At 32.4% G+C, this 24,594-nt stretch overlaps 1 protein-coding gene across 7 annotated transcripts in view; it reads right to left on the bottom strand.

Moving 5' to 3' along the window:
• PIP5K59B (Phosphatidylinositol 4-phosphate 5-kinase 59B) overlaps positions 1–24,594 on the bottom strand; it is a 91,826-nt gene that overhangs the window by 6,205 nt on the left and 61,027 nt on the right. For 2 of the 7 annotated variants that reach the window (XM_068766242.1, XM_068766240.1), the window contains exons 7-18: positions 23,864–24,016; positions 23,152–23,297; positions 21,117–21,209; positions 20,426–20,558; positions 19,617–19,704; positions 17,952–18,014; positions 15,182–15,256; positions 10,735–10,773; positions 9,449–9,688; positions 6,762–6,981; positions 6,134–6,228; positions 5,394–5,515 (exon numbers count right to left, since the gene is read on the bottom strand). In XM_068766242.1, the coding sequence (XP_068622343.1) occupies positions 5,394–5,515; positions 6,134–6,228; positions 6,762–6,981; positions 9,449–9,688; positions 10,735–10,773; positions 15,182–15,256; positions 17,952–18,014; positions 19,617–19,704; positions 20,426–20,558; positions 21,117–21,209; positions 23,152–23,297; positions 23,864–24,016 (1,467 nt within the window). Of the gene's footprint in view, positions 1–5,393; positions 5,516–6,133; positions 6,229–6,761; positions 6,982–9,448; positions 9,689–10,734; positions 10,774–11,419; positions 14,648–15,181; positions 15,257–17,951; positions 18,015–19,616; positions 19,705–20,425; positions 20,559–21,116; positions 21,210–23,151; positions 23,298–23,863; positions 24,017–24,594 lie in introns of those variants that run through there. The other 5 variants (XM_068766241.1, XM_068766243.1, XM_068766244.1 and 2 more) reach the window with 5 other exon arrangements.

Raw genomic sequence — 24,594 nt, 5'->3', positions numbered from 1 at the left:
ATGACAGAAGAAACATAACACAAATAAATATTATAGTGCTACCGAAAATGCTGTACCGCGCCATGGGTATGCGCGGGGCGAGACGGAGGGGAAATATCGGCTGGTCTATTCTGTCTATCATGCTCCTTTTTCCTCGTTCATTACCTCGTCGCGAAATACAGCGGTTTTGATAGCACTATATGTTGTATGTGATAAGTGTTGTAAAACAAAAAAGAAAAAAAATGTTAACTCTATCCCAGGAAATTCTTGTAGTTTTACTAGAAATACCTCTGATTCCAACTCAAATTAGTCTACATTGTAAGCAGGCGTTAAAGCAACAATCTAATCGAAGCTTACCTAAAATTTTAATTAATTATACCAAAACATGTAAACCATAAATTCAATTATTAAAAATATAAGGCGTACTAATGTTATACTGTTGATTTTTTTTTCTCAAATATTTATTCTACACTTTCGATTATCTTAAATAGATAACAACAACATAATATACAATGTTATATTGATATATTATAACAACGACATGTAACAGACGAGTTTTGTACATCAGGGAATACTCTCGCAATGGAGACTAATTTTTGAAAAAAAAAAACAATACCAATATTTTTTTTCCAAAATAAAATAGTAAAGTAAATAGTGATGGTATCAAAATCTATTACCGATAATTTAAAAATAATTAAAAGGTCTCCATTGACGAGAAATCCTTAATTATATCGATCTGTAAGTATTCTAAAATTAATAATATTGACAATAAAAAATATCGTAATTACATGTTTCAATACCATAACAGATTTGACATAAAACTAAACGCCAAAATAATTAGACCAGAAAAAGTTTTGCAGGGAAATGACATCACAAGACATTGCAACACAGAAAATGTCCGCCATTACTGTCATATCACTGACATTTCATCATTAAAAGTTTAATAGATTTTTCAATGACATTCAAAGTTAATACGCTTACTGCAAAAGCAGTGCGGGAGCTGTAGCTTCGATTGTTGTAGAGAAATAAAAGAGATAGTTGTATATATAAACTCGATGATTATGATGGAATAAAGACAGACCCAAAAATTACATATTTGTTTATTTCTTACGATTTTATTTGAATTTTATTAGGAAAACGGCATCAGGTCATAACTGCCTGATTCGCACTAGTGAAGTCTTCTCTACCAGGTCGAGCCGACCTGGCTTAGCACTGTATGAAAGTGCGCAAAAATCAGTCTAGCAGCGACCACGTTAATCACTAACAAAAGCGTTATGGTATGATATTCTTGTTTATGATTGGTAAAGTATATCATTGTTACAGCTCATAGACGTCCACTGTAATGCATGTGCCTCCCCCAAAAATATCTGCGGGGAATTATATCATATTTGTGATCGCAGTGTGGTATTATGGTATGCAAAGGACGCGGCTGCTCGCTGTATGTGAGTAGTGGCAATCCTATATAATTACCGCAAAATGTTAATTATATAATATTGCACCCCGGAAATCAAACCCCCAACCTACAATCACAAGTCTCAATTCTTTACCGCTGATATTAGATAATGATAAGTGTGATCGGAACTTTTTTAAAAAGACAACAATGACATATGTCAAAATTATAGCTACCTGTCAAATCAATTTAATGGCTTCATATTATATTATAAAGAAAGTTACATTATTTAATAAACATTAATTGATACATTAAAACTGCCATCGTGGTGAAACTGAGTAATTTTAAATAATTTTAATATACTTACAGATCATTTTAATACATCGAAGTCTTATTTTAATAACACACAAAAAAGCTGTTTATATATTTGATTAGCGAACGGGAAATTGCTTTCGTTTGACAACCTTTAATTTATAATCCATCTAATACGAACGTATCAACACTTACTTTGGTCAATTTCGTTAATGGCAATATTATTGGGTTAATTACGTAACAATTTTAACTATAGCAACCCTAAAAAATTTACGTTTCTGATTATTTAATTAAACATGATTAATAAATACGGAACACAATACACACGGCGCACCATATCAAACATGTTTTTATGTTATTTATTTGAAATTCATATGTATAAATATCGAAGAAATTAACCTAACTTTTTAAATTTGTACTATGCAAATTTGATTACATTTTCAACGGTAAATTTATAACTAAGAAATAAATAATTTTTTGACGAAATGTACTATTAATTGTTTGACGTAACATTTTTTTTAATGAAAGCAATAATTATTCTTTGATAAGAACACTTTTGATAATAAGCGTATAAAGTATAAAAAATGAGATTCTCCGTAACAGTAAGTTTGAAATTTACAAAATAATATTAATTTAAAAATCTTCCAAGTATCAGAATTTTCAATAAATTCCGTCTTGAATAAGAAATTTAAAACTTTATACATTTTCGTATTCGTAAATGCTTTAAAAATTATTTCATTTTCTTTCGAAACATTATCTTTACTTCAAAACGCACGTATTAAAATACATTAAGAAGTTAATACATTTTACTAAAAATTTAATAAAAAGTTGATTCCGCAAATGATGCGGTATTAGTTATTCAAAATGGTTGTAGAAAAATAAAGTAACTTTAACTATTAAAAAATATTTACCATTCATTCATTGCAAAAGTTTTTTTATACAAAAAAAATCTGTGTACATTATTTTCGTACGCTATCTATACTTTTTTGGCAAAAGAAAAAAGCCCAAAAATTTTAAATCATAAAAAACAAATGATATCTTTAAAAGGTTTGACAAACCAAATTAAATTATTAGGATATTAATCTCTATTTACTTTCACGTCAATGAATATACAAAATGACAATACTTCATAAGTTGAGGTACAAAACCAGAGGTACCCACACTTTTTTTATCATAGACCACATTCAAAATTTATCTTGTTCCAGTGAATACCCTGCAACTACATTTCTACCATAATTCCAAAACTCGACAAATAATATGCTGAGTTCTGAATATGAAATATGGAAATTTTTACAAGTAACATTGATAGGTAAGTCGAATCAATATTTTGAGCCACGCTTACAAATTATGAATACCCAATTTTTTTACGCTTATGAAGACCTCGGTCGAGTTTCCCGTAAAGCCTTGGGGGTCACCTGGACTTTGTGAACTAATGTATTACTCTAAATGCAAAAAGGATTCAAATTTCAAATATATTATAAACATTCTAAGTTATCAGTTATGAACTTTTTAAAAAATTAATCGATAATGTTATGCGACTAAATTAAATAACACGATAATATAACAAAGAATTTAGATCAGCAACTGTTTTTAAATTTCGCCGGCTAACCAGACGCCATGATGAATTATAGTCGTTTTCTTTTACGTGTACATTTTTGTTTGTAAAAATGTTATTCAGTTTTCTCTTTTTAGGTTTTTATATATTATTTTCATAATAATCGTTAAGCCAGACCATTTTTTATTGGACAGTGAATGATGCTAAGTGTAAGCCAGGCCAGTTCGTTTCTTTTCACCAATTAGGAAAGTACTCACGAACCGCTATGTAGCAGTAGTCGTGCAATAAAGTGCACCGCCCGCCAGCCCGCTGAAAAATGCAATGCGGCAAACCACTCGGTGTTTGACAATAATCAGTGTAACAATACTCGTGAGTACGGGGCATCTCCGTGGAGGGGTAAACACGTGATGAGTGATTTAACGGTGGTAGTTGTGTAATTTGCATTGTTTGCCGCATGCGCACTTATCAGGCGGAAGTAGCTATATATTAGTCTTTTCTTACTTATTAAGAACCTCGAAAGACGTTGGATACAAGTTTTAATGGAAATCTCGGGGGAAGCCTACGATATCTTATGATTGATAACAAAATAAAATTTTTAGTACCCGTTAAAAAATATAAATTTGACATTATAATTTAGTTAAGTACCTTGACCTATGAAGTACAGTAATATTAATTACGTAATCATGTCCGAAGTGTAGCATATTGGAATGTTGCCACGTATTAAAGGTGCCAAAAAAGTATAACTTCAACAATAAACTAACCTAAAATTATAAATTCCGGGGAATTTAATTGTTTGTAATATATTAAAAACTACGTGACCATCAAACACTGATAAACAGATACCGAATAATCGAATGCATATTTGCTTAAAGTAAATAAGAAACTATGGAGTCGACTTCTCGATCCCATATTGGTTATGGTTATAAAAGCTTTAAGAGGTGTATTTGGAGGCTCATTTACTGTCTATTAATGTGTGGTACACCCTAAAGTATGTTAATAAAGTAAGATTTTTATTTTAATTAACAACATATCAAAATTAATATACTTTATCTGTCTGTATTGGCCAAAAAATACATGTATGTAACATGAACAAAAAATGAACAAAAAAATACATGTATGTAACATATCTCAAAGAAAGTAGTTTATAAAGGGTGGCTGTAAACAGGTACTAAACTTGTAAGGTTTTTTTTCTGCAAATGAGCTTTACATTCACTCACTTAAAGCCCTATATTCGTAGGTTTTTAATGTAAAGTGAATTTCCAAAAGTTAAAGCGAATCCGGAAATCTGAAGATTTTAGATATATAAGTGTTTTCCATGCTAAGCAAACTGAAAATTTTTTTAGTAAATATGCGTTCGAATATACGATTATAATACAAATATACGACATATCAACTTCGCAAATAGTTTACCAAAATTTCTTATAACGTCCTTCGATTTTCACACAAAGAAAAAATACTTGTAGAAAATCTTCTCAGCCACATTGAAATATTTTTTGCACTCCTTATATGGAAGCACCAACAAATTGTCTATTTTAACAAACGGTAAACAGTAATTATTAATCTAAAAGCTAGCGGCAGAAACGTTCAGAAACGAGACACGAAGCATTGGTATATATATATGCTATTGGTATTTTCTTAATCATTTATAATCTTTCTCTACTCGTTCTTTTAAGTGCAACTATACCGCCCACCATAAAGCAGCGTCCGAAATAAAAAAGAAACCATAGCATTAATTCAATTGCAGATGCACTGAAATACAATATTTTATAGTAATATTCTCGACAAGGCATTTGACACGTACTTTACAAAAAATAACGGTAAAAATACATAACCTAAAATAAATCAATATTGATGCACAGATTATGATAAAAATACCGTTATTTTTTATATTTCGAATTCTGTAAAGCTTTTGGATAACTAATGCAAGATAGTAAATGTGTAAGTTGATCCAACCACCTTGTGTAACAAATACCTACCGCACGTGCTGAAGGGTTAGTGTTGCCTGTTTTGGCGGGACGATTGACAGCACTATAGATAACGCGATAAATCGTTACATATATTATCTGTCAAACTTATAAAATGATTATAAAGGAATGTATAATACTGTCAACCGTACACAAGCCATATGCCACTTCAAACCGAATGCATTTAACTTACCACTTCACTGGTGAGGCAATTGATGGTGGTTGGTGGTGCGATGCGGGCTGGGGGAGGTGGGGCGCGAGGGGAACGACGTCCGTCACTCGGAGTTGCACCGCGGGCCGGAGTTATGGGGTAGCCTACGATCAAATAATTTGTTTATAAACAAGAAATTCGTTTTTAAATTTATATATATTAAAATAGTTTAACATTTTATTGTATTGAAGACATGAAGATTTGGAAAATGCAAAAACAAAAAGATGTCTACTAAGACACACATAAATGCCGGTTTTCATTGTAAAAATTTTATCATATAATTGGTGTATTTTATCCGTATTAGGTACAGAAAAACATGGCAATTGTAATAAAACCAAAAAAAAATTAATAACAAAAAGATGTCCACCAAGTTATAAAAAGGAAGAATTTTTTATCGCCAAAATTTCACACGTATGAGCCCATTTGGCAACATAGTTGATTAAAAAAAATAATTTTTTGATTAACAAATCGAGCCACGGGTTTTGAGTTTTATAACTATAGATAGATGCTATTGTCTATGTAAATACTGTAGCATTATAATTGGAGCTGATCGACATATCACCCGAGACTATTTTAGGTTTAAAGGTTTCGAGTTATATTAATTTAGGCAATAAAATGTGTCGCTTTAAGTGGGGTAACTACAGATTATTATTTAAAGTGAAGCCATTATCACCTTCAATACTTAGGGATAGTCGATATTAAGGTATCATGATATAAAATACCTTGTTCACTACTACTAGATTCTGTGAAGCTTGGCGTGCCTTCTGTCCAAGTTGGCGTCGATCCCTCCACTGAAGCCGGCGGGGTCCAACATACACTGAAAATAGAAAATTAATATTGAGTTATATTTTTTTAATTTATATAACATCTGCATGAGATTAAATTAGGTTTGAATAACATTTTGGATTGCTGTGCAGCGTTAGACAATACTGAATTAAATTAAATAGCTGTAGATTGGCAGGTTAAAGCGCAGAAGATGGTCGCTGGAACCTCAAGGTTCTTGAGAGAAGACCACGGACCTGGCGCGGTGTAGGATGTTAACCAAAAAAATGGACAGATGATTTTAATGTCTTAGGATGCAGACGGTTTTTAGGAAATTCTTCCTTCCCATTGGAAATGTAAAGGGAAGACCTCAGGTTTAAATAAGAAAATGACAAGAACATACAACTATGTTATAAAATAATTGCTTTTTAACTCACCAATCCTATCGGATATCTAATGTAACTGTAATGCAGCCATTGAGGTTGTATAGAGCAAAGTGGTTTAGACTAATCGCTTTAAGCGCTTGTCCACCTCCAACCTGGTGAAATAAATGGTCAACAAAGCATTTTTGTAAAGAGAAAACATTACCTGGCCTCATTACTTCTTGCACTGCTCAAAGCAGCTGGCGTCAGTGCCAACGACGAAGCCGACGACGTTGTTACGACGCTCGCCGCACTCGAGGCCCCTCGCCGCCGCCCCGACGCGCTCGATGACGTTGTGGACGAGGAGTTGGTGCGACTAGTCCGAGGCGGTAGACTCTCCTCGAACGGGGGCGGCGGCGTCGAACAGCAAGAGAGCGGCGCCCCGGCTGACGAAATACTAGCGTTACTACACGATCCTACTGTAGCTGTTTAAATACTCTAGCTTTCAAATACAGTGCTTAAAAATAAAAATATTACATAACATTTACAAAGGGATATAATATCAGCTATTAACACATTGTATGCGGGCGCTAAGAGATCGAATCAGAAATATGTTCCGAAGATCCGTACAAGAACCAACGCCACGGACGTAGCTAAAATAGCTGGTCGCGACCAAAAGCCGGTATACGCGGAAAGGTCACCCATTAGGTGGACCAACAACATAGTTAAAATAGAGGTTAGTCGCTGGATGCAGGCGGCGCAAAACCGGTCCACCGTAGCGACTTTAGGGCAAGCCCAATGATAATGATGACGATTTTAAATACTGCAGCAATTTTCAGGCGAATTCAGGTATATAACGATATGCGAAAATACTCATAAAATTTTGGTGTTTTTTGTTCTATTACATAGACATATAACGAAAAGTGCGCCAGTACGTACTGACACATATTTAAATCTACCCGCATTCTCCTGCCAGTGAATGAAGAACATATTTATGTGTAATCCGCGCTCTAGTAGCAGTAGAGCAACAACGACTGAACATGCGACCCGACTACAATGTGTTAATTCAACCCGTTAATAACAGTGCAATGCTACGCAGAATTTTGTATATCAAAATCCTGCACAGCACCACCGGGATCGACAACTTAAAGCATGCTATTGTACATGTCTGTCATTTACAAGCTAATACGCTCTCAAATTGAGACGCATTATTGTAAAAACATTACTGTTTGATGCCCGATACCTCCAGATAATTTAAATAACAATGCGACTTACGGGTCGTTTTTACTTAGCGCTACAAAGCAAAAACTAGCATATTACGATAACAGGATAAGAGTGAATGACGAATAAAATTACTATTATCAATAAAAATACTCAAGACAGACAGAAATATTACACTGATAAAGATATATAATTTTCGATACATGCAAGTCACAACACAAATGAGTATAGAGCATGTAATTCGATTGACATTTAGTATTTTAAGATATCATATTCTATAACTAGCAACGCGCTAGAAAATATAATTAAATATGAAAAATCACAAAATACCATGCAAAAAATAGTCAATAACAACGTTTATATCATTCCTTCATAATTAAATTATTTGTTGAACACTAGCAAAAACTCGTAAAATCATTTAAGAAATATAAGGCACTTTTGGTTTTGTTCTTAATTCATGCTACACATATTCTTCAACGTCTTTAGTCACTTGGAATATCTTATTTCTATCCGTTCTCCTTTTAAAACTTTGCCTGAGCTGATGGGCCGATCTAGCTGGTATCTTAGATTCTGGCACAGGGATCACGGTGAACTTTTTAATTTTGTCGTGTACGTTGCCACTTCTAGGCTTTGTGACCAAAGGTTTAACGTCAGTGATGTGAGGCGAGTAGGTAATTGGTTTCTTCGGAACTGGTGGCGCAAGAGGTCGTTGACCGCCTTCAAATATTTTCTTTGTTTCACTGACTATAGCTCTTCGTCTAACAGTAGGCGGTCTTGGAGGTCTTGTATTATCTACAGATGATATAGAACTTCTGCGGGAACTGTTTGTTTCAGAATCCGTTTGCATTTTTTTTATATTCTTTTGGAACATGTCTATTTGCGATTTAGCTTTCCTATGACAAACATCGTCAGTCTTCTGGCCTGTAGAATGCTCTTCACTGTAAGTTCTTATCTCTATTTTAGGTTTTATTTTCTTCGGTTCTTTATCACGAGATTTGTCTTTTTTGGATTGATTAAAAATAAATTTTTTGGATAGTCCATACATTAACTTCGGTTTAGAGGGATTTTTATTTATCACATCCTCTTTTTCCGTGCTTTTAATTAGCTCTTTCTTTGGTTGGATTGGTTTTATTGGCATTTTGGTGGATGGAGCCTCGTCAGGAGATTGCGAACGGTCACTTGACGAATCTTTTACAACAGGAGGTGGTTTGACTGGTTTCTTTTTCTGTCTAGTAATAAATTGTAACGGGTTTTTCGATACGGGTTTAGGCTTTACTTTAGGACTGACTTCTTCCTCGCTTTCATCGCCGTAATCTTTTACTTCCACAGCCACAATGGATTCTTCATCACTAGATTCAGTGAACGACAAGCCATCAAAGTCTCCTGAATCCAAATGTTCTCTGACAACTTCATCAATATTGAATTTAGCCATCATATTAGTTTGGGCTATTAAGTCTTTAGCAGAGTTTGCTCTTTCAACTATACTACCTCCATTGTCGACGTAGTCTGCAAAGTTATCTGTCGCCCCTATTTTCGTAGGTTTATCAGAATAATTAGACATAGATGTTGGAACACGGCATGCACTAAGTTCTTTAAATTTAAAATCATGCCCATAAAAGCCAAAATTATCATCACTACTTGCAAAACGTGGGGGTTTATCGTTGGTCGTTACACTTAAAGTGGGATAGTCACCTTTGGTGTCATGACCTGATGGTTGGGAATGACCTCCACCTCGCTTAGCTTTCGGGGACCCTCTTGGTGGAACAGGAGGCGGTACCCTCTGCTTTTGAGATCCCTTCAAAACTGCCGGGAAAGCCACGTCCGGTTCTAAAGTCGCTGTTTTAGCGGGGATTTGCGTGACCTTCGGCGCTGTTGATACCGGTGACGTCACTGACGTAGGCGTTATATGTGCTGTGACGTCTGACAGGGAGACTGAAGGAGCACAAAAACACTCGAATATTTGTATAAGTTTATTTTAATATCAATAAAATTGTATAAACAGATTTGGCACGAATCGAAGAGGATATTAACAAAGTTGATATAAGTATAACAAATAAAAAATTGTGTTAATTATAGAAGCGTAGTTAGTTACGGTAGTTTCAAATAAATTATATGTCCAAAATAGCATGTTTGTATTTATATTTTTTAGATGGAGCTTGACCGTGAACGTATCGTATTTATTATTGGTGCAATGTTGAGATTAGTGATAATATAGATGAAATAATAGTTAGCATGCAAATTTGTAGGTGAAGCGAAAAGTAAAACGATACCAATAGTAAAAGATCCGATAGGTCAATAGCAGCATGAAAAAGAGAATTAATGACATTAAGGTTAAGGTTGCTTTTTGAGTGACCGCTTAATTATAATATATATAATATGTACTATTTGATTCTAAACTGTTTTCTTATTTTAAAACAACTATTTTCATACTTTAGAATTATCATTTTTAAAACATAATATACGAATTTATTGGTTATAGGTGCACCATTTCCAATAACTCTGAAACATATCACAATTTATTTTGTAACGGAATGCAACAAGATAATAATTTCTGGCAGAAAAAAGACTGCAGGGACAGAAAGTATAAAATAATCAGATTTAATATGTAATGATTCTAATTTTAAAAACGCTTTTTCGTGATAAATTATCATAACATTATTTATCATTTCTGAAACCATCGATTTTTAGACAGTTTATACTGTATATTACTTGACAGCAAATGAGCTATACATTCATCGCTTTAAAGCTTTTATACCTATAGCCAATCATCCTGTATACATATAAAAACCATCTTAAGTGAAAAAGTGTTACACTTATTTTAAACACCCTTATAATCTTAAAAGCTATAATATAAAGCTGCCATACACATATTTTTATACATTTAGCTAGTATTTTATGTATAGTGTCCGATTGCAATACAACCGTTGATATAGATATATATACAGATAATAAAAAGACTAAAACCTTATTTGTCTCACCTGCTTTGACGGCCGGAGCACCGCTGGACCCTGCCGCCCCTAATCCGTTCAGAAAGCGTGCAAATATTAAAGTTTTTTTTACACAGACAACTATGTTATTAATAACTCATGCTAAGTGAATACTTTTATAAGCTGTTAGTTATAATAGATGGGCTAAGAATGCTTATAGCATGTTATTTTCATAATTAGTTTTAAATACTCTGCAAAAAAATGTTAATTCAGAACCTTTTTAGTTAACCAGGCCTTATATTTAACAATTAACTATGCTGTATTCGTCGAACAGTGACAATACCAATAAAAGCACAACTCACCTCGTTGTTTAGTCTAAGAATGTAAAGATGCGTTTACATACAAATATTTGCACAGGTAGAGATTTAGACATCATTTTTCAATAACAGAGATGATAATAAAAATATTTTATTTATTGCACATTTTTAAAGTAGTCGCATAAAAATCCATCTTTACATTTCTTTGTTAATGCCAGCTACTATTATCAGTCCCTTTCACTTACAAATATATGATTGAAAGAGCGCTATATTAATGTTGTCCGGGGAATATAACATAAAGCAATTATATGGAATATTAATTATATAGTTACATTATATACATATGACCAAAAAACATAGCTTGTGTAAACAAATCACCTTTACGTAACACTAGTAAAAATTAAACAATGGAATTAGATACAAATCTCATTTATTTTAACATTAATAAATATTTTGGTCACAATCTGACATAGGTGCATAAATTTCAACAGTTTTACATAATACATTATCAACATTTACATACGAGATATAGCGCGTTGGCAAATAAATTAAAAAAAAAACCATCACAGCTGTACAAAGTGGAACGCATTGATTTCATCGCTTCGTAGCCATTTACAAATATTTGGTATTCATTATATACAAATTCGACTTAATCATACTAAAAATAAATTATCTTTGAAACTGGTATCCTTTCTCTGCCTATTAAAGGTAACGACAGTATAATAAAAATGTCCCTGTATACCGTATTTTGTATCAACACATTTTCTCAATTTTCCTGTGAAATAATAACTTAGGTCTATGAAAATAACTTAAAGCTAATGGTAGTGGAAGAAAAAAATTAAATAAATTAATGACAAACATGACAGTTCTGTCAACACTAATCATTAAGTATAGAATAAGAGGAAAGATGAGTTGGTGAAGAAATGAGATATAGAAGTTGAATAAGTAATTTTAATAACTTCACTGTTAAAATCTTTATATAGATAACTGATAAAAATGTATTGTCAATACATTTAAAATCGAGTAACAATTTCGACAATAAATTTTATAGTAGCACTACATGTGTAGATACATTGAGGATATAGCTAACAAACTATTAAGTAGTTAAATAAATTACTGGATTAATAATTAAGGTTTTATATATATATCAATTTGTATGTTCGATGTTTTTCTATGAGATCGAATCAGAAATAAAGATATCCGTTGACGAAAGGAAGTAACCGTCATAGCCCAGCAAAAAGGCAAAATTAACAACTGGTGAAATGATGATAAAGATAGTGACAAAAGCCTCCATTTAAATATTTACTAATCTATTATGCGTGCCTGGAATTTTTTTTTGGTATTATATACCAACCGGTATATAATTCCAAGATTTTCCACAAGATGATCCTCCAACATTTCTAAGTGGCGTCGTTATTGTAAAGATTATTAGACTCATAGGCGAAAGCTAAATCGAACAGTGGACTTCTTACAACTGAAATAATGATGATGATATCTCAAAATGAGAAGCAAAAATGCGGCGTTGGCACGGATTATGTATTTAGAAGTCCAATGTTAAATTGTTATACTAACAAGGCTCATTATTTACCTTTTTGTAAAATACCTCTTTCTTTAGTGTCGATATTAATTAAAATTGTAATTTGAAAGGCGAAAGATACAAATTTAAGTAGAATATTCTATAAAAAAGTGACAAAATGTATTGATACAAAATTCCTCACATACGCTGACATATAAAATTTAAATAGCATCGTTACACATTTACTTTTAAAATTAAATAATGGACATATTATCTGCAATCACAGGAAACTTCCATCTCAATTTCTAGAGGTAGAGTTTCAAATAATATACAATGCAAATACACACTCCAATTAAAACATCGTTTAGATTTAAAAGTAAATATTATTAAATTTTACTTTATTGCTCATTTGCTTTCTTTCTCACCGTTTGAGCTTGACAACATTTGTGACAACAGCACTGTGGAAATTAGGAATGTGTTCTACCGGTATAAAATAAATTAAACACAAGACACATGCTAAAAAAAAATTAACCACATTTATATAAATGTCTCACCGTAATAAATTAAAAATGTACTTAATGAAATCATTAAATTAATTTCAAAATTAATTATAAGACATAAAATTTTCTAACGAATATCACAAACCAAAGGAAATTCTACACAAATATATCGTCGAGATCTACTCGAGACCTCTGAAAAGAACATCCCATAAAACTGAATATGTACGAATATTAAACGTACACCCTATTAGGTTATATAAGTCTTGGATTTTTTAGGGAATTACCAGGTGGTGGTTGAGGTCAACGCAATTTCAATAGTAATTATTTCAAAGCAAATACATGTTCGTTTGGCTCTATATATACATAATAAACATGAGCAATAATACTCACATCGCAAATAAAATACGGCTTCTGCTACACCTGACGCCGTGTGTATAGCATCTAAATTCCTATCCTAGTTGACGCTGGAAGAGCTCAATCAGCTGGTGGTACGACTATGATGGTGCTTCCACTATCGTTTCCAGAGTAAATAGCGGCTTTCTCCAGACTCTTCACATACACAACCTCCTTAATGTACCTTTCCGAATCCGAGTCCTTGATGTGTTCGTCGCCGTTGAGCTGTACTACCGATACATGCTCGTTTGTCTGACTTCCTTGATCGCTCCTGATCGCGATCGGCGACTCAGGTTTGATGTACACAGTCTGTGTGGATCTCACTTTACGGAACCGCATGTCTTTAGGTAAGGTGGAGGCTTCTCTGGTTTCTGATCTTATCGGAGTTACGCTTCTGGTTCTGTAACTGGAATTGAGGCTTTTCGGCAACGTGTTGGGTTCCCTCGCCTGTGTGTTTGTTGAAGGTGTACTTTCTGTCTTCACCAGTCCTATATCCATGAAGAACTTTTTAAACTTCTCTACGAAGGTAGGAGATTTCGCTCTGTTGAAGCTGCTTGAAAGTCTTTCGTTGGAGTGCTCCTTCGAACTGACCTCGTCGATTTTCTCCGGTATGTTGGACATACTTTTATGCTTCTCCAGAATGTTAGAACGTCTCTTCCAGTGTTTCTCGTCTTCCTCGTCGTCAATGAACGGTATGTCTTGGAGATTGTTTTCGTTTCTGGTGTCCACGGCCGCGTCTTTTAGTATTTTGACCACGGGTACGTAGGTGTGCGGCTCCGCTATGTATATTTGTGGTACGCTGGTGCTGGTGTTGTCAGTTTGTATGCCGCTGTCGGCGAGGCTGCCGTTGATGTGCGAACTGCCCGCGCCGGTGCTGAGCACCTTGGTCAGCTGGTCGGACAGACTCTCCATGCGATCGTGAACGGAGGCGCGGTACGCATTGTCCGCGTACGAGGTACCCGGCTCTCTGGCCGGCAAGTTCGAAGTATCAAAGTCGATGCGCCTCTGGAAGGTGCCTATACGGTCGCGGTCGAGTATTTTCAGCCTGTCGGAGAGCACTGACGGGTACTCGGTAGGTATCTGCGGGATTTGGTGCCTTTGATTCCACGTCGATATTGTTGTGTCGGTAAAATCACTCATGCTAGATCTTAGTGAAGATCTCGGCGACAATCGGGACGTTTGCCTTAGTAGCAGTTCAGGGTTATAGTCCTTAATCGTTCTGCCGACGAGTTTTCGCCCTGCGTAACAGACGGCCAGGTTAAAAGGATCACAAGGCGCTTTGGGACTTTTGTTTTGTGATACATTTCAGTTTATTTCGCCTCGCCCGACAGGCAGTTACCGCGTCGTTCCACCGTTTTCACATTAGCATTCACACTGACCAACACCGTTAGCACATAAACATCACGTCACGTACTTACTGCGTAATCTATCAGCACTTGTTCCACATTCAAAATAATTAAAAAGAATAACCATTCAAAGACTAGGAAATTAACAAAACATCACAACATGATTTAGGTCACAAACACCGGAAAGGATTGTTGGGTTGGGACAAAAATAAACTGAAATGTATAATAATAATAAATAAGTACCAAAAATATTTTCGCATTCTCTTAACGTTAGGAATATAGGTAACCGGTCTGCCCGTATTATTAAATAATCGCATGTGCACTTAACATTGTTACTAATATCTACAATGTTATTTAATAGTAGCAACCTTATACAGTTAAAACTGTATTTTATTCTCATAAATAAAAATAATGACAATCGGTTACCTGGTGTATCGATCTCTTCCAACGGTTTAATCGGCTTCGCGATGCTTTTTCTCTTGGAAGGCGAGTGTTTCAGGGCTAAAAAAATATTTTTAATCATTACAACTTCTGTATTTTACTTTGCTATCACTTTTAGTATGGTGATGTTTAGTCATGACCCAAAAGACAAAATTTTTAATTGGTTAAACTATGATTGCTTATTCAAACTTGTGTCATAACATCACTATACTGAGTAATAGAAACAACATATCAAGACTGTGTAAATAAATAAAAATTATAAGCACTGCATCAATAGTTCGTATCGTTAGGCGTTCGCAAATCATAATTAACTCATTTATATTTTCATAAAGCTATTTATTGAAAAAAAGAAAAAAAATAAAGTGAAAAAAGGTCGTAGTCATGCGACGTATAACGAAAGAATACTGGATCAATTACTTATGAATTTAAATAAATTTTTTTGTTAGAAAAATTAAATTAAATTGAGGAAAATAAAATATAATTTAAATGTCGAATTCAGATCCAGAATAAAGTGGGACAGTTATGAAAACTACAATCCAGGCAATCTAGCTACTAGGGATGAAGGATCCCAATAAAAAAAATAGAAACAAGAAGATGGAGCTATTGATACTTTTGGAATAGAGTTCAAATAAACACATACAATGTAAAGAAGGAAAAACAGTTGAATGCATACAATTATTTGCAATTATATAATATAATCATGGTTATACACCCAACTCCTTTTTTTACATATTTTTGAAATAATGCGCGATGGTTTGAGACACGGATTTTTTTTTGCAAATCGAATTTCTACAATTTTTTTATTTCAATTTTGACAGTACTTACTTATCTGTAAAAAAACAAAACAAACTACCTACTAATGATAACATTTTTGGTATAGTCCGTAATAAAGTTGGACGCTTGTTGTCACATAAATAGTTGCAAAACAGATTTATTCTTAAATTCAATTTGTATTTTTGTGTTTTGTTACTACTATTGGTAAATTTTTTTTTAAATTCAAATATTAGTTTTATTATATTAAAAATATATTGATTTTATCTTACACAATTTTTAAGGTTGTGAAACATTTTTAATACTCATCCATCACACACTTTTCTAAGGCCTATACAATAAAGGAATATTTAAATAACAAGAATCCTAAGCAAAGATATCACTTCATTATTTGATTTTCATTTAGGCTATATCTTACTTTATGTGCATAAATGTGTTGTTGAGGAGTTTCTTCCTGCTTCTTTTCCGCAAATGTAACACTTTGCCAAGCTACCCAGCTCAAAAATAAAATATATTTAAAGAGATCATTTAGTCCTATTAAAAGTTGAATAAATGAATTTTATATTTATCTTCAAGGGACTTATCTAAGGTGTAAAAAAAAAGAGTTGGGTGTAAATATAATATAGTAAATTATGTGATTGTTTACGCATTCAAATGTTTAATAACAACAATGACAGTACGACAGAAGGATAAAGAAGGTTCCAGTCGAAATGGTAGACGAACACATTGTCATGCTATAACGGAGTCAATTCATCAACTCTTAGGGACTTACTCAGACCTCCAGAGACGCGCGCGAGAATCCGATTACGGACAATTGTTTGAAAGAAAGAATGAAAAAAACACAGATATTATTTTCATATGGCAACATGGTTCATAAAATAGGGGCAACGAGGGACGTGCATGACTTAGTACTTCAATAATCTTAAGTTACTTCAATAAACGTCATGCTGGCAACTTGGATGTGAATTTAAATATAAAAAGAACTGCATTCAAATAATAAATAACAATAATATTTCATTTACTGATACATGCCTGGTAAAAATGGCATTTACAAAAAAAATAATAATTAAACTTAAATAATAACTTCACACATGTTTGTTACAAAATAACAAATAATAATATCACATTCACGAACATAAAAACGCCTACATAAAAAAATTAAAAGTTTGGCTGTTGGTGTTGGAGACTGTATTAAATTTAGAATTACTGTGTAAAATATAAAAAAGCTACGTTCTATCAAGTGTGGCAGTATATCGTATACACAAGAATAGCCGTAACTGTTTTTTCTAAGCCTTTTTATTTCATTAACAAACAAAGATATCTTTATACAAAAGATATCCAGTCTTCTTTATCTTAAATCAGAAAAAAAAACAATCTAAAAAGAATCTGAAGGCACAGTTGCCAGTTATTAAATTGAAAAGCTTTACGAAGTATTAAACACGAAATAAAGATTCCTTTTTTAAATCTTATAACTTTTTTTTTCCCTTTAATCGTCTAGACCACTTTATCTCATCCTTTTTTCATTATTATTTAACACTGCATACCAATCCAAAATATTATTTCAATGTAATTAATTTCAAGAGACAAGCTGTGCCTAGTGTAAAGTTATATCAAACATTAAGTTCTATTAACAGCAAAAATTGTATAATCACAGTTAAGAGTAGTTGTCGAGTTTCTTGCCAAGTTCTTCTCTTTAGAATTTACATTCCAAACCATACATATTTAAATTTACGATATATCCATGTATTGACTTTTTGGTAGTGCAAAGCAAAGCCTATTATAATACTATTATAGCCTTTATGTAAGTAAGTCTGTTGTTATGGTAATAAAAATATTATTACATATATTATTATTATAACTATATGTTAGATACTACAAAAGAAAAAAAATTAACGTCTGGCAACACCAACATCCGCTCCATAGCTACATACAAGACGCACACAAAAGACATATAAAACAGCGCCATCTCGCGGCCCTACAGTACCTATATAGCTCGTGACCAGGGTGCGGAACTTGCGGTGGTTGCCTTTGATCTCGGGCAGGTCCACTGGCCAACAATTGAGCTTTGTTATTTGCGTCGAGTTACATTGGTTAATAAAGCACGTGATATATATAATCTGGCAATTGCATCATCAAAAGGAGTAATGAGAATAAAATTAAATATTCTTAAAATGTTAAACTAAGTCATATATTAATATTATACTTTTCATTATTTTGTAAAAAAGATATTATCTTAAAACCATTTATTAAAAGTAGCATTAAATAATTTAAAGTTGACGGAAATTCGTAGTTGAAGGTGTTGAGTTATGTATGTAAAAGCTTTAACATCTATTTCTAATCAGCCTGTATGATGATCATTTTGAAACCATTTGAATGTACCAGGACAATAACCACTAGCAGTAAAAAGTCTGTACAGATAGTAATCAGTAATTAGTTTTAATGTTTTATTATCATTACATTATTAATTAATTCGGAAACCGTTGATTTATGAATATGGTTTACCATACATTAATTGCAAATGAGACATATATGCATCCTATTAAAGCTTTTACAACTATAACCAACCGACCTGTATATTTTAAACTGTATTTTATCACTCTGCTTATATCAAAACTGCATTATGACGATTATATGAGCATCTTTTTACTTGAACGTCAATAAAGCTATTATTAATATTATATGATAATTAGTTGATTTATCGGAGTTCTGATACTCTGAGACATATTTAGATAAGAGTTGGCTTAATATGGAAAACATTTTTCTTACAAATTGCATGCGAATGGGCAAAAGGTTTTAATTTTAAAATAATTCTTGTTAATGCGAATTAAATGACAAATATTTCTTTTTATCAGTAGTAACTATATAGCTCATTTTATTAATCTATTAGTAACTTATTGACAATACTTCCATAATTTTTAAGCAGAATATGTTTCAGAATATCATTAAAGATATTATTAAACTATAAAGAAACCATTAAAATTGGATTAGTATATCAAAGACCATAGTTAATCATAGAGCTCCGTGCAAGAATCAAGTTTGCAAGTTAGGATGCCAGTATCACAAACACAGCGGCATATAAAGCAAAATTTGTTAGTTCACTAAGCAGAGTTTTAGCGAAATCCTGTTTCCACTTACAATTCCTCCGGTAGCAAATTACATATGAGTTAAATATTTCATCATTATTACCACATAGTGTTAGTAAAAAAAACCATTTACACACAAAATAACCAATTGCCTACACATGTATAGTATCCAAGCGATCTAAGAATAGCAAAATGATATTGGTAAGAGATGGTTTAACGACTAAACATGAAGAAGAAGAGAAAATATAGAACTGGAAAATAATTTGTTTTGTATTATTTTCAACTTTTTTTAAATTCGATTAAATGTTTGTATTAAATTATGGAAATTATTAAATAACACAAGTCTATTATTTTTTAACATGAAATACAAGACAAAATAATTTTTATTAAATCATTGTAAAATCAGGAAATAAACAAAAACATAGAAGAATGTTTGTGCTTCGGTCAAAAAATCTATCCATAAATCAATTTATCTAACATACTGTTTGTTGAAATTTGCCATTTAATCATAATGAAAATTTTCCTACATAAGGGTATCCTAAATAATAAATAAAATTTGTACTCACACGAAGGTATTTTCTTAAATACAGTTTTGGCCATGAAATCTAGAAACCGTTGCGCGTAGAAGCTCGGTCTGTGCACTGAAACTGTATCCTGTAATATACGTAGAAAATTAATTTTGTGTTAATTAAAATTAATATACAAAATATTTATCGTTGAGGCCAAAAGGTTCTCGAGTGCTGACCAAAGCAACGACATAATCAGGGTTGCGGGAAATTTATGGATGCAGTCAGTCATCGTGCCGAGCTTTGGGGTAAGTTTATGTCTATGTGGAGAAGGGGAGAAAGGAAAGGTGGCTATCGGTGGACTTGATGATGATGAGGAGAAGAAATACTATGGGTATACCTTGTTCGCAAAAGAATGGCTCAACGATTGTGATAAAAAATATATAATATAATAATGCTCAGGAGAGAGAGATAGACTTTAACCTAGATAAAAAAGAAACAATTCATATAGAGGTACAAGAGGTGGTCCTTATCGCTCGATGCATCTCTTCCAGACAACCTTTGAATGGAGATGAGAGACATGTAGGAGAGGGCTGTTTTGGGTGTACATACATACAAATACATACATTACAATTCACACATACATATATACAAATATCCTAACATGACATAGTAATATATAGTATAGAATGTAGCATTCAATGTACATTTTATTATATAAAGAAGAAAACTTAAAGGTGGTACATAAATTATTTATTTCGATATAGACATTTCTATACTTGTTTTGTAAGATAGTAGTACCGAAAGAGTTGTTTAGAGAACTCGATGTTAAGAAAATCTGTAATGATATTGGGAGTAAGAGAACTCACCCCGTCGTGTATCATGCTCTTCCAGGTGTGTTCAAGCTTCTTGCGCAGGCGGTAGGACTGCAGGATATCGATGATGCCGAGGAAAAGGAGCAGCCGCTCGCCGCGAGCGTTCCGCGCTGGAATACCGCCCGGCCTTGCAAACAATAACATAAGTTACACAAAAATACAGACAGATATAAGAGAGGAAAGCAGAATTGACACTTGACTTGTCACCGTAGATTTATTTCGTTTTAATAAAAATATGAAAGTAGAATTAATATATTGATAGATTATTTACAGAAAGATTAGCACAAATAGAGGCCATTTTCGTTTGGTACAAAAACTGCCTTGCCACAAGATAAGGTTCTTTCTAGTGCTACCAAGTCGAAATGTGGCCGTTATGTTATAATACTAAACGGGTATTATTGATGAGTAACAGCCCTAGCCGAGAATACCTCGAGGGAGCCCTTGAGACTAGTCATTCTATGGAGCGTTCGTCTAAGTGAGCTTAGAGCTTTATGATTTTCCAGTTCCATCTGAGTCAAGGTTCCCCAGAGTCTTTTTAGTCTTCTTAGCTTTGCTACCTATAAAGAGGTTTTAGGTTAAAAGCCCTTTGCGCCCTGTAGATTCTAGAAATCCTACTTTGTCAAAAAAATTGAAAACTAGTGTTCATTTCATAAATTTTTAAGCATAGAAAAGATTATCAACTTACGGCACATCCTCTTCCTCATCAATAGGTTCGCTTTCAGCCTGAATGCTCTCCATCGCGGTAGAATGGGCCACCAACCGCTGCCGGTTAATAGATCTGAAATTACAATATGGCGTTTGAATTTATTAACTCGTTTTAAAATTAGAACACTTAAATTTTTTTTAAAAAAACATTTGATTTTAATCATGTAATATTTATAAATTTAACATGATTTATTTGTGATAAAATTGTCTTCAATTGATTACAGAACTGATCGAAAATAAATTTCAAGAGCACATTAAAAATAAAAAAAAGAGAAATTAGCACCTTACAGATGAAAAACATAAAATAAATTATTTACTATAAATATTAATCATACATATTCAAAATTCAAACTATTAACAATAAATTTTTGTAAGGACTGTATAAACACATTCAAACAAGAATTTTTTTGCATATCTTTATAATAAATTAACATTTTTTATACAATAGATTGGTTATAGATGTAAAAGCTCCAAAGAGGTGAGTGTGTAGGTAATTTATCAGCTAAAAGCTTCGAAGCTTTTACACCCATTTCCAATCATGTATAAAGAGCTTACTCTAACTCTGAAATCGGTAATTTTTTTTTCAGGCAGTACATGATGTGTAGGGACAGATAGTAAACAATAAATAGTTTTAATATAAAGTTATTCTTATTTTGAAAATGCTTTTTATAAAAAGCTTTAGAACAAAATAATGAAGTAATGGTAATGTACTAAAGTATATCATTACTTTATTACTTTTGAAACCATTAATTTTTTGGATAGGGTGTACCGTATCATAAATTAATTTATATCAAATGAGCTGTATATTCAATACAAAGTTTTTACACCTATAACCAATCATTCTGTATAGGACAAAAAAAAATATTATAAATAATGAATAATATACATTCCAAAGAAATTATTTAGTTCCAGTTTATGAATGTTTAATGAATTGTGAAATTGAAAACCCTTACATGCCCAGAGGTGAACAGAACAGACATGCTTTTAACAGTTTAATACACATGCACAAGTCTATGTTAGCATTATTTATCAAAGACAGAGAAGGCATATTTGTTAGAGAATGCTCTAGACAACCAGAGTTTAGTGGGACATTCAAGTTATACATAAATAACAGAGATAGATATCGTACTGCGTCCTTTTCACTTGCATCCCGAAATCCTCCTTGCCTTGTTCTAATCTGAAAGTTTTCAAAGAAACACCGTCACCACAGCCGAGAAGATACTCATAAAGACTTGAATGATAGATACACTTTCCTTTTAGATATTTATTTATATATAATTTCTAATTACCAAAGATCGATAATAACAGTATTGAATGTATGCCATACATGTATAAATTTTTAAATGAAATAAGTGTAGTATATACCAGCAAATAAAAAAATATTTTGCTCTTTTATTTAAAAAAAAACCTTTCTTAATCAAAAATATTGATTCCGAATATTTTATAATTTGGCAACATTATTATTTTGGCTATATTAATAGATATAATAAAATTTTAAGAAGACGATGTATTTCTTTAAGATTAAATTGGTGTAAAATGATACAGTCAATTTATAGTAAACAATAATAATATAACGATTTTTAGGATAATTTCCTAAAAATCATTATATTATTATTGTTTACTATAAATTAACTGAATCATTTTATTCATAAAAATCTAATTATTTATTAATTACAACGAGATCAACAATCAAATACATATTAAGATACAAAAACAAGTAACTCCTATTTAAAAGTAGTTTTTATTGTAATATTAAAGCAACTTTAACATAAGTATTGACTTGGCGTTTCTTCCCTTTTTTTTGGTAAGAGGTTTAATTTTGGTCTATGCAGATTGTAGTCAGATCACTCATAGATCTCATTACAATTTTTAACAGATGCATTTTTTTTATTACAATCAATATTATAAATACTTTTTTGGCAGAATTTATAAGCAGATATCTTCTATTTACACTAGGGCATTTAATATTTGCAATTAGAAAATCTTTTTTCTACTCAACTGCTAATTACACTCACCGAGTTCTATTGAGGCCACTTCTCTTTGGTTCTCCCTCATCTTCTCCGTCGCTCTGGCCGGAGTCTGTGCGTTTTCTTGCTTCAGTCTTCTCTCTTTGCGCCTCATCTAAGTTGTGAATTCCGACGAGTAGCGAATAATCCATAATCTATCAATAAATTAATAAGTTATTTACTTAGTATGACCATATATTTTACATTTGTCAAAGTTTAACGCATTCGTGCTAAGAAATAAATTGTTACTCAGCCTTTTCTGAACTTTCTGAAAGGCTTCCTTCAATTGGTGAAGGTGAACAAGGTTTTCTAATACAATTGTTAAAATATAGTGTTGTGAGATTTTATTGTGGTATAATATTTTTGTATTGTATTAAAAAATTTAAATTTTTGAAAAGCTAAAATAGACTTGAAAATTGAGATGGAATTATTAGCAAGAAGAGTTAATCTAAGATTGTACATAATTATTCCTGCAAGGGGAGCTGAGGGTAAGTTCATTAAAAAATGCATATTTTCATATTATTGCTCTTATAGATATAAATCTCAAGCAGAATAATTGTTTTTTGCGTGTTAAAAATTACTAACAATGAGTTTTATGATATTACAGCTACAAAAGGCAGTGCAGTCCAAGCGAAACAGGCGGGAGGCTGTTAGTATCTTATGCATTTAAGATAATCCTCTAAGGCGGGTGTATATGTACATATTACAAATAAAATCAAACCTTAAAACTTTCCAAGACGCGACAGTCCCTCTGCATTGTCTTGATAAGTGCGTTGTAAGTGTCTGCTTCCAGAAAAATTCCTTCGGTGTGATGTTCCATAAAATCCAAGTCCTTATATGTAGGCGAGTTTTTTTGTCGTTCTGTTTTGCTTGCCTAGCACAGCAATAAAAATGTTTTTTTTTATTCTTCACGGTTTAAATTCTTTTATTATAAAATTCAGAAATATATCATGTTAAAAACAGTTTAGTGGAAATATATGAACATGCTTATTCTGTATAAAAGTCAAATGGGTTAGTTGTATTGGGAGTATGTGTACAGAATTACCTTATTTTTAAATTTTATAATTATTCAGTTTTTTTAGTACAATTGTTTTTATGCATGAAGTAAATCTGCGAACTCTCAGCAAAAAATATATTTGTATAGAAAATTGCATCTAGTCCATTGGATTGGCAAATAGATGCTGTAGTAAACAGACGGACAGCTGTTGTTAGGGTCTTACAATTCTGAAGTGGTAAAAGCCAGTACGTGGTAGACAGACTTGTTAACACAGTTTGCTTTCTTGATCTTATTGTAAATCTATAGTAAAAGCTTTTGTCCAACAGTGGACTTCTTAAAGCTAATATAATGATGATTAACATATGTCAATTGCAGAGATTCTTTTATATCTACATATAATTTAAATTTTATGGTAATTGATTTAAAAAAATCATTAGTCTATCTTTGGACAAGTT

The sequence above is a fragment of the Battus philenor genome, unplaced genomic scaffold, assembly GCF_028537555.1.
Source record: "Battus philenor isolate CCGP_79_NKW_IND1 unplaced genomic scaffold, ilBatPhil1.0.hap1 SCAF_20, whole genome shotgun sequence".
NCBI lineage: Eukaryota > Metazoa > Arthropoda > Insecta > Lepidoptera > Papilionidae > Battus > Battus philenor.
This window is presented reverse-complemented; position numbering and strand designations above follow the sequence as displayed.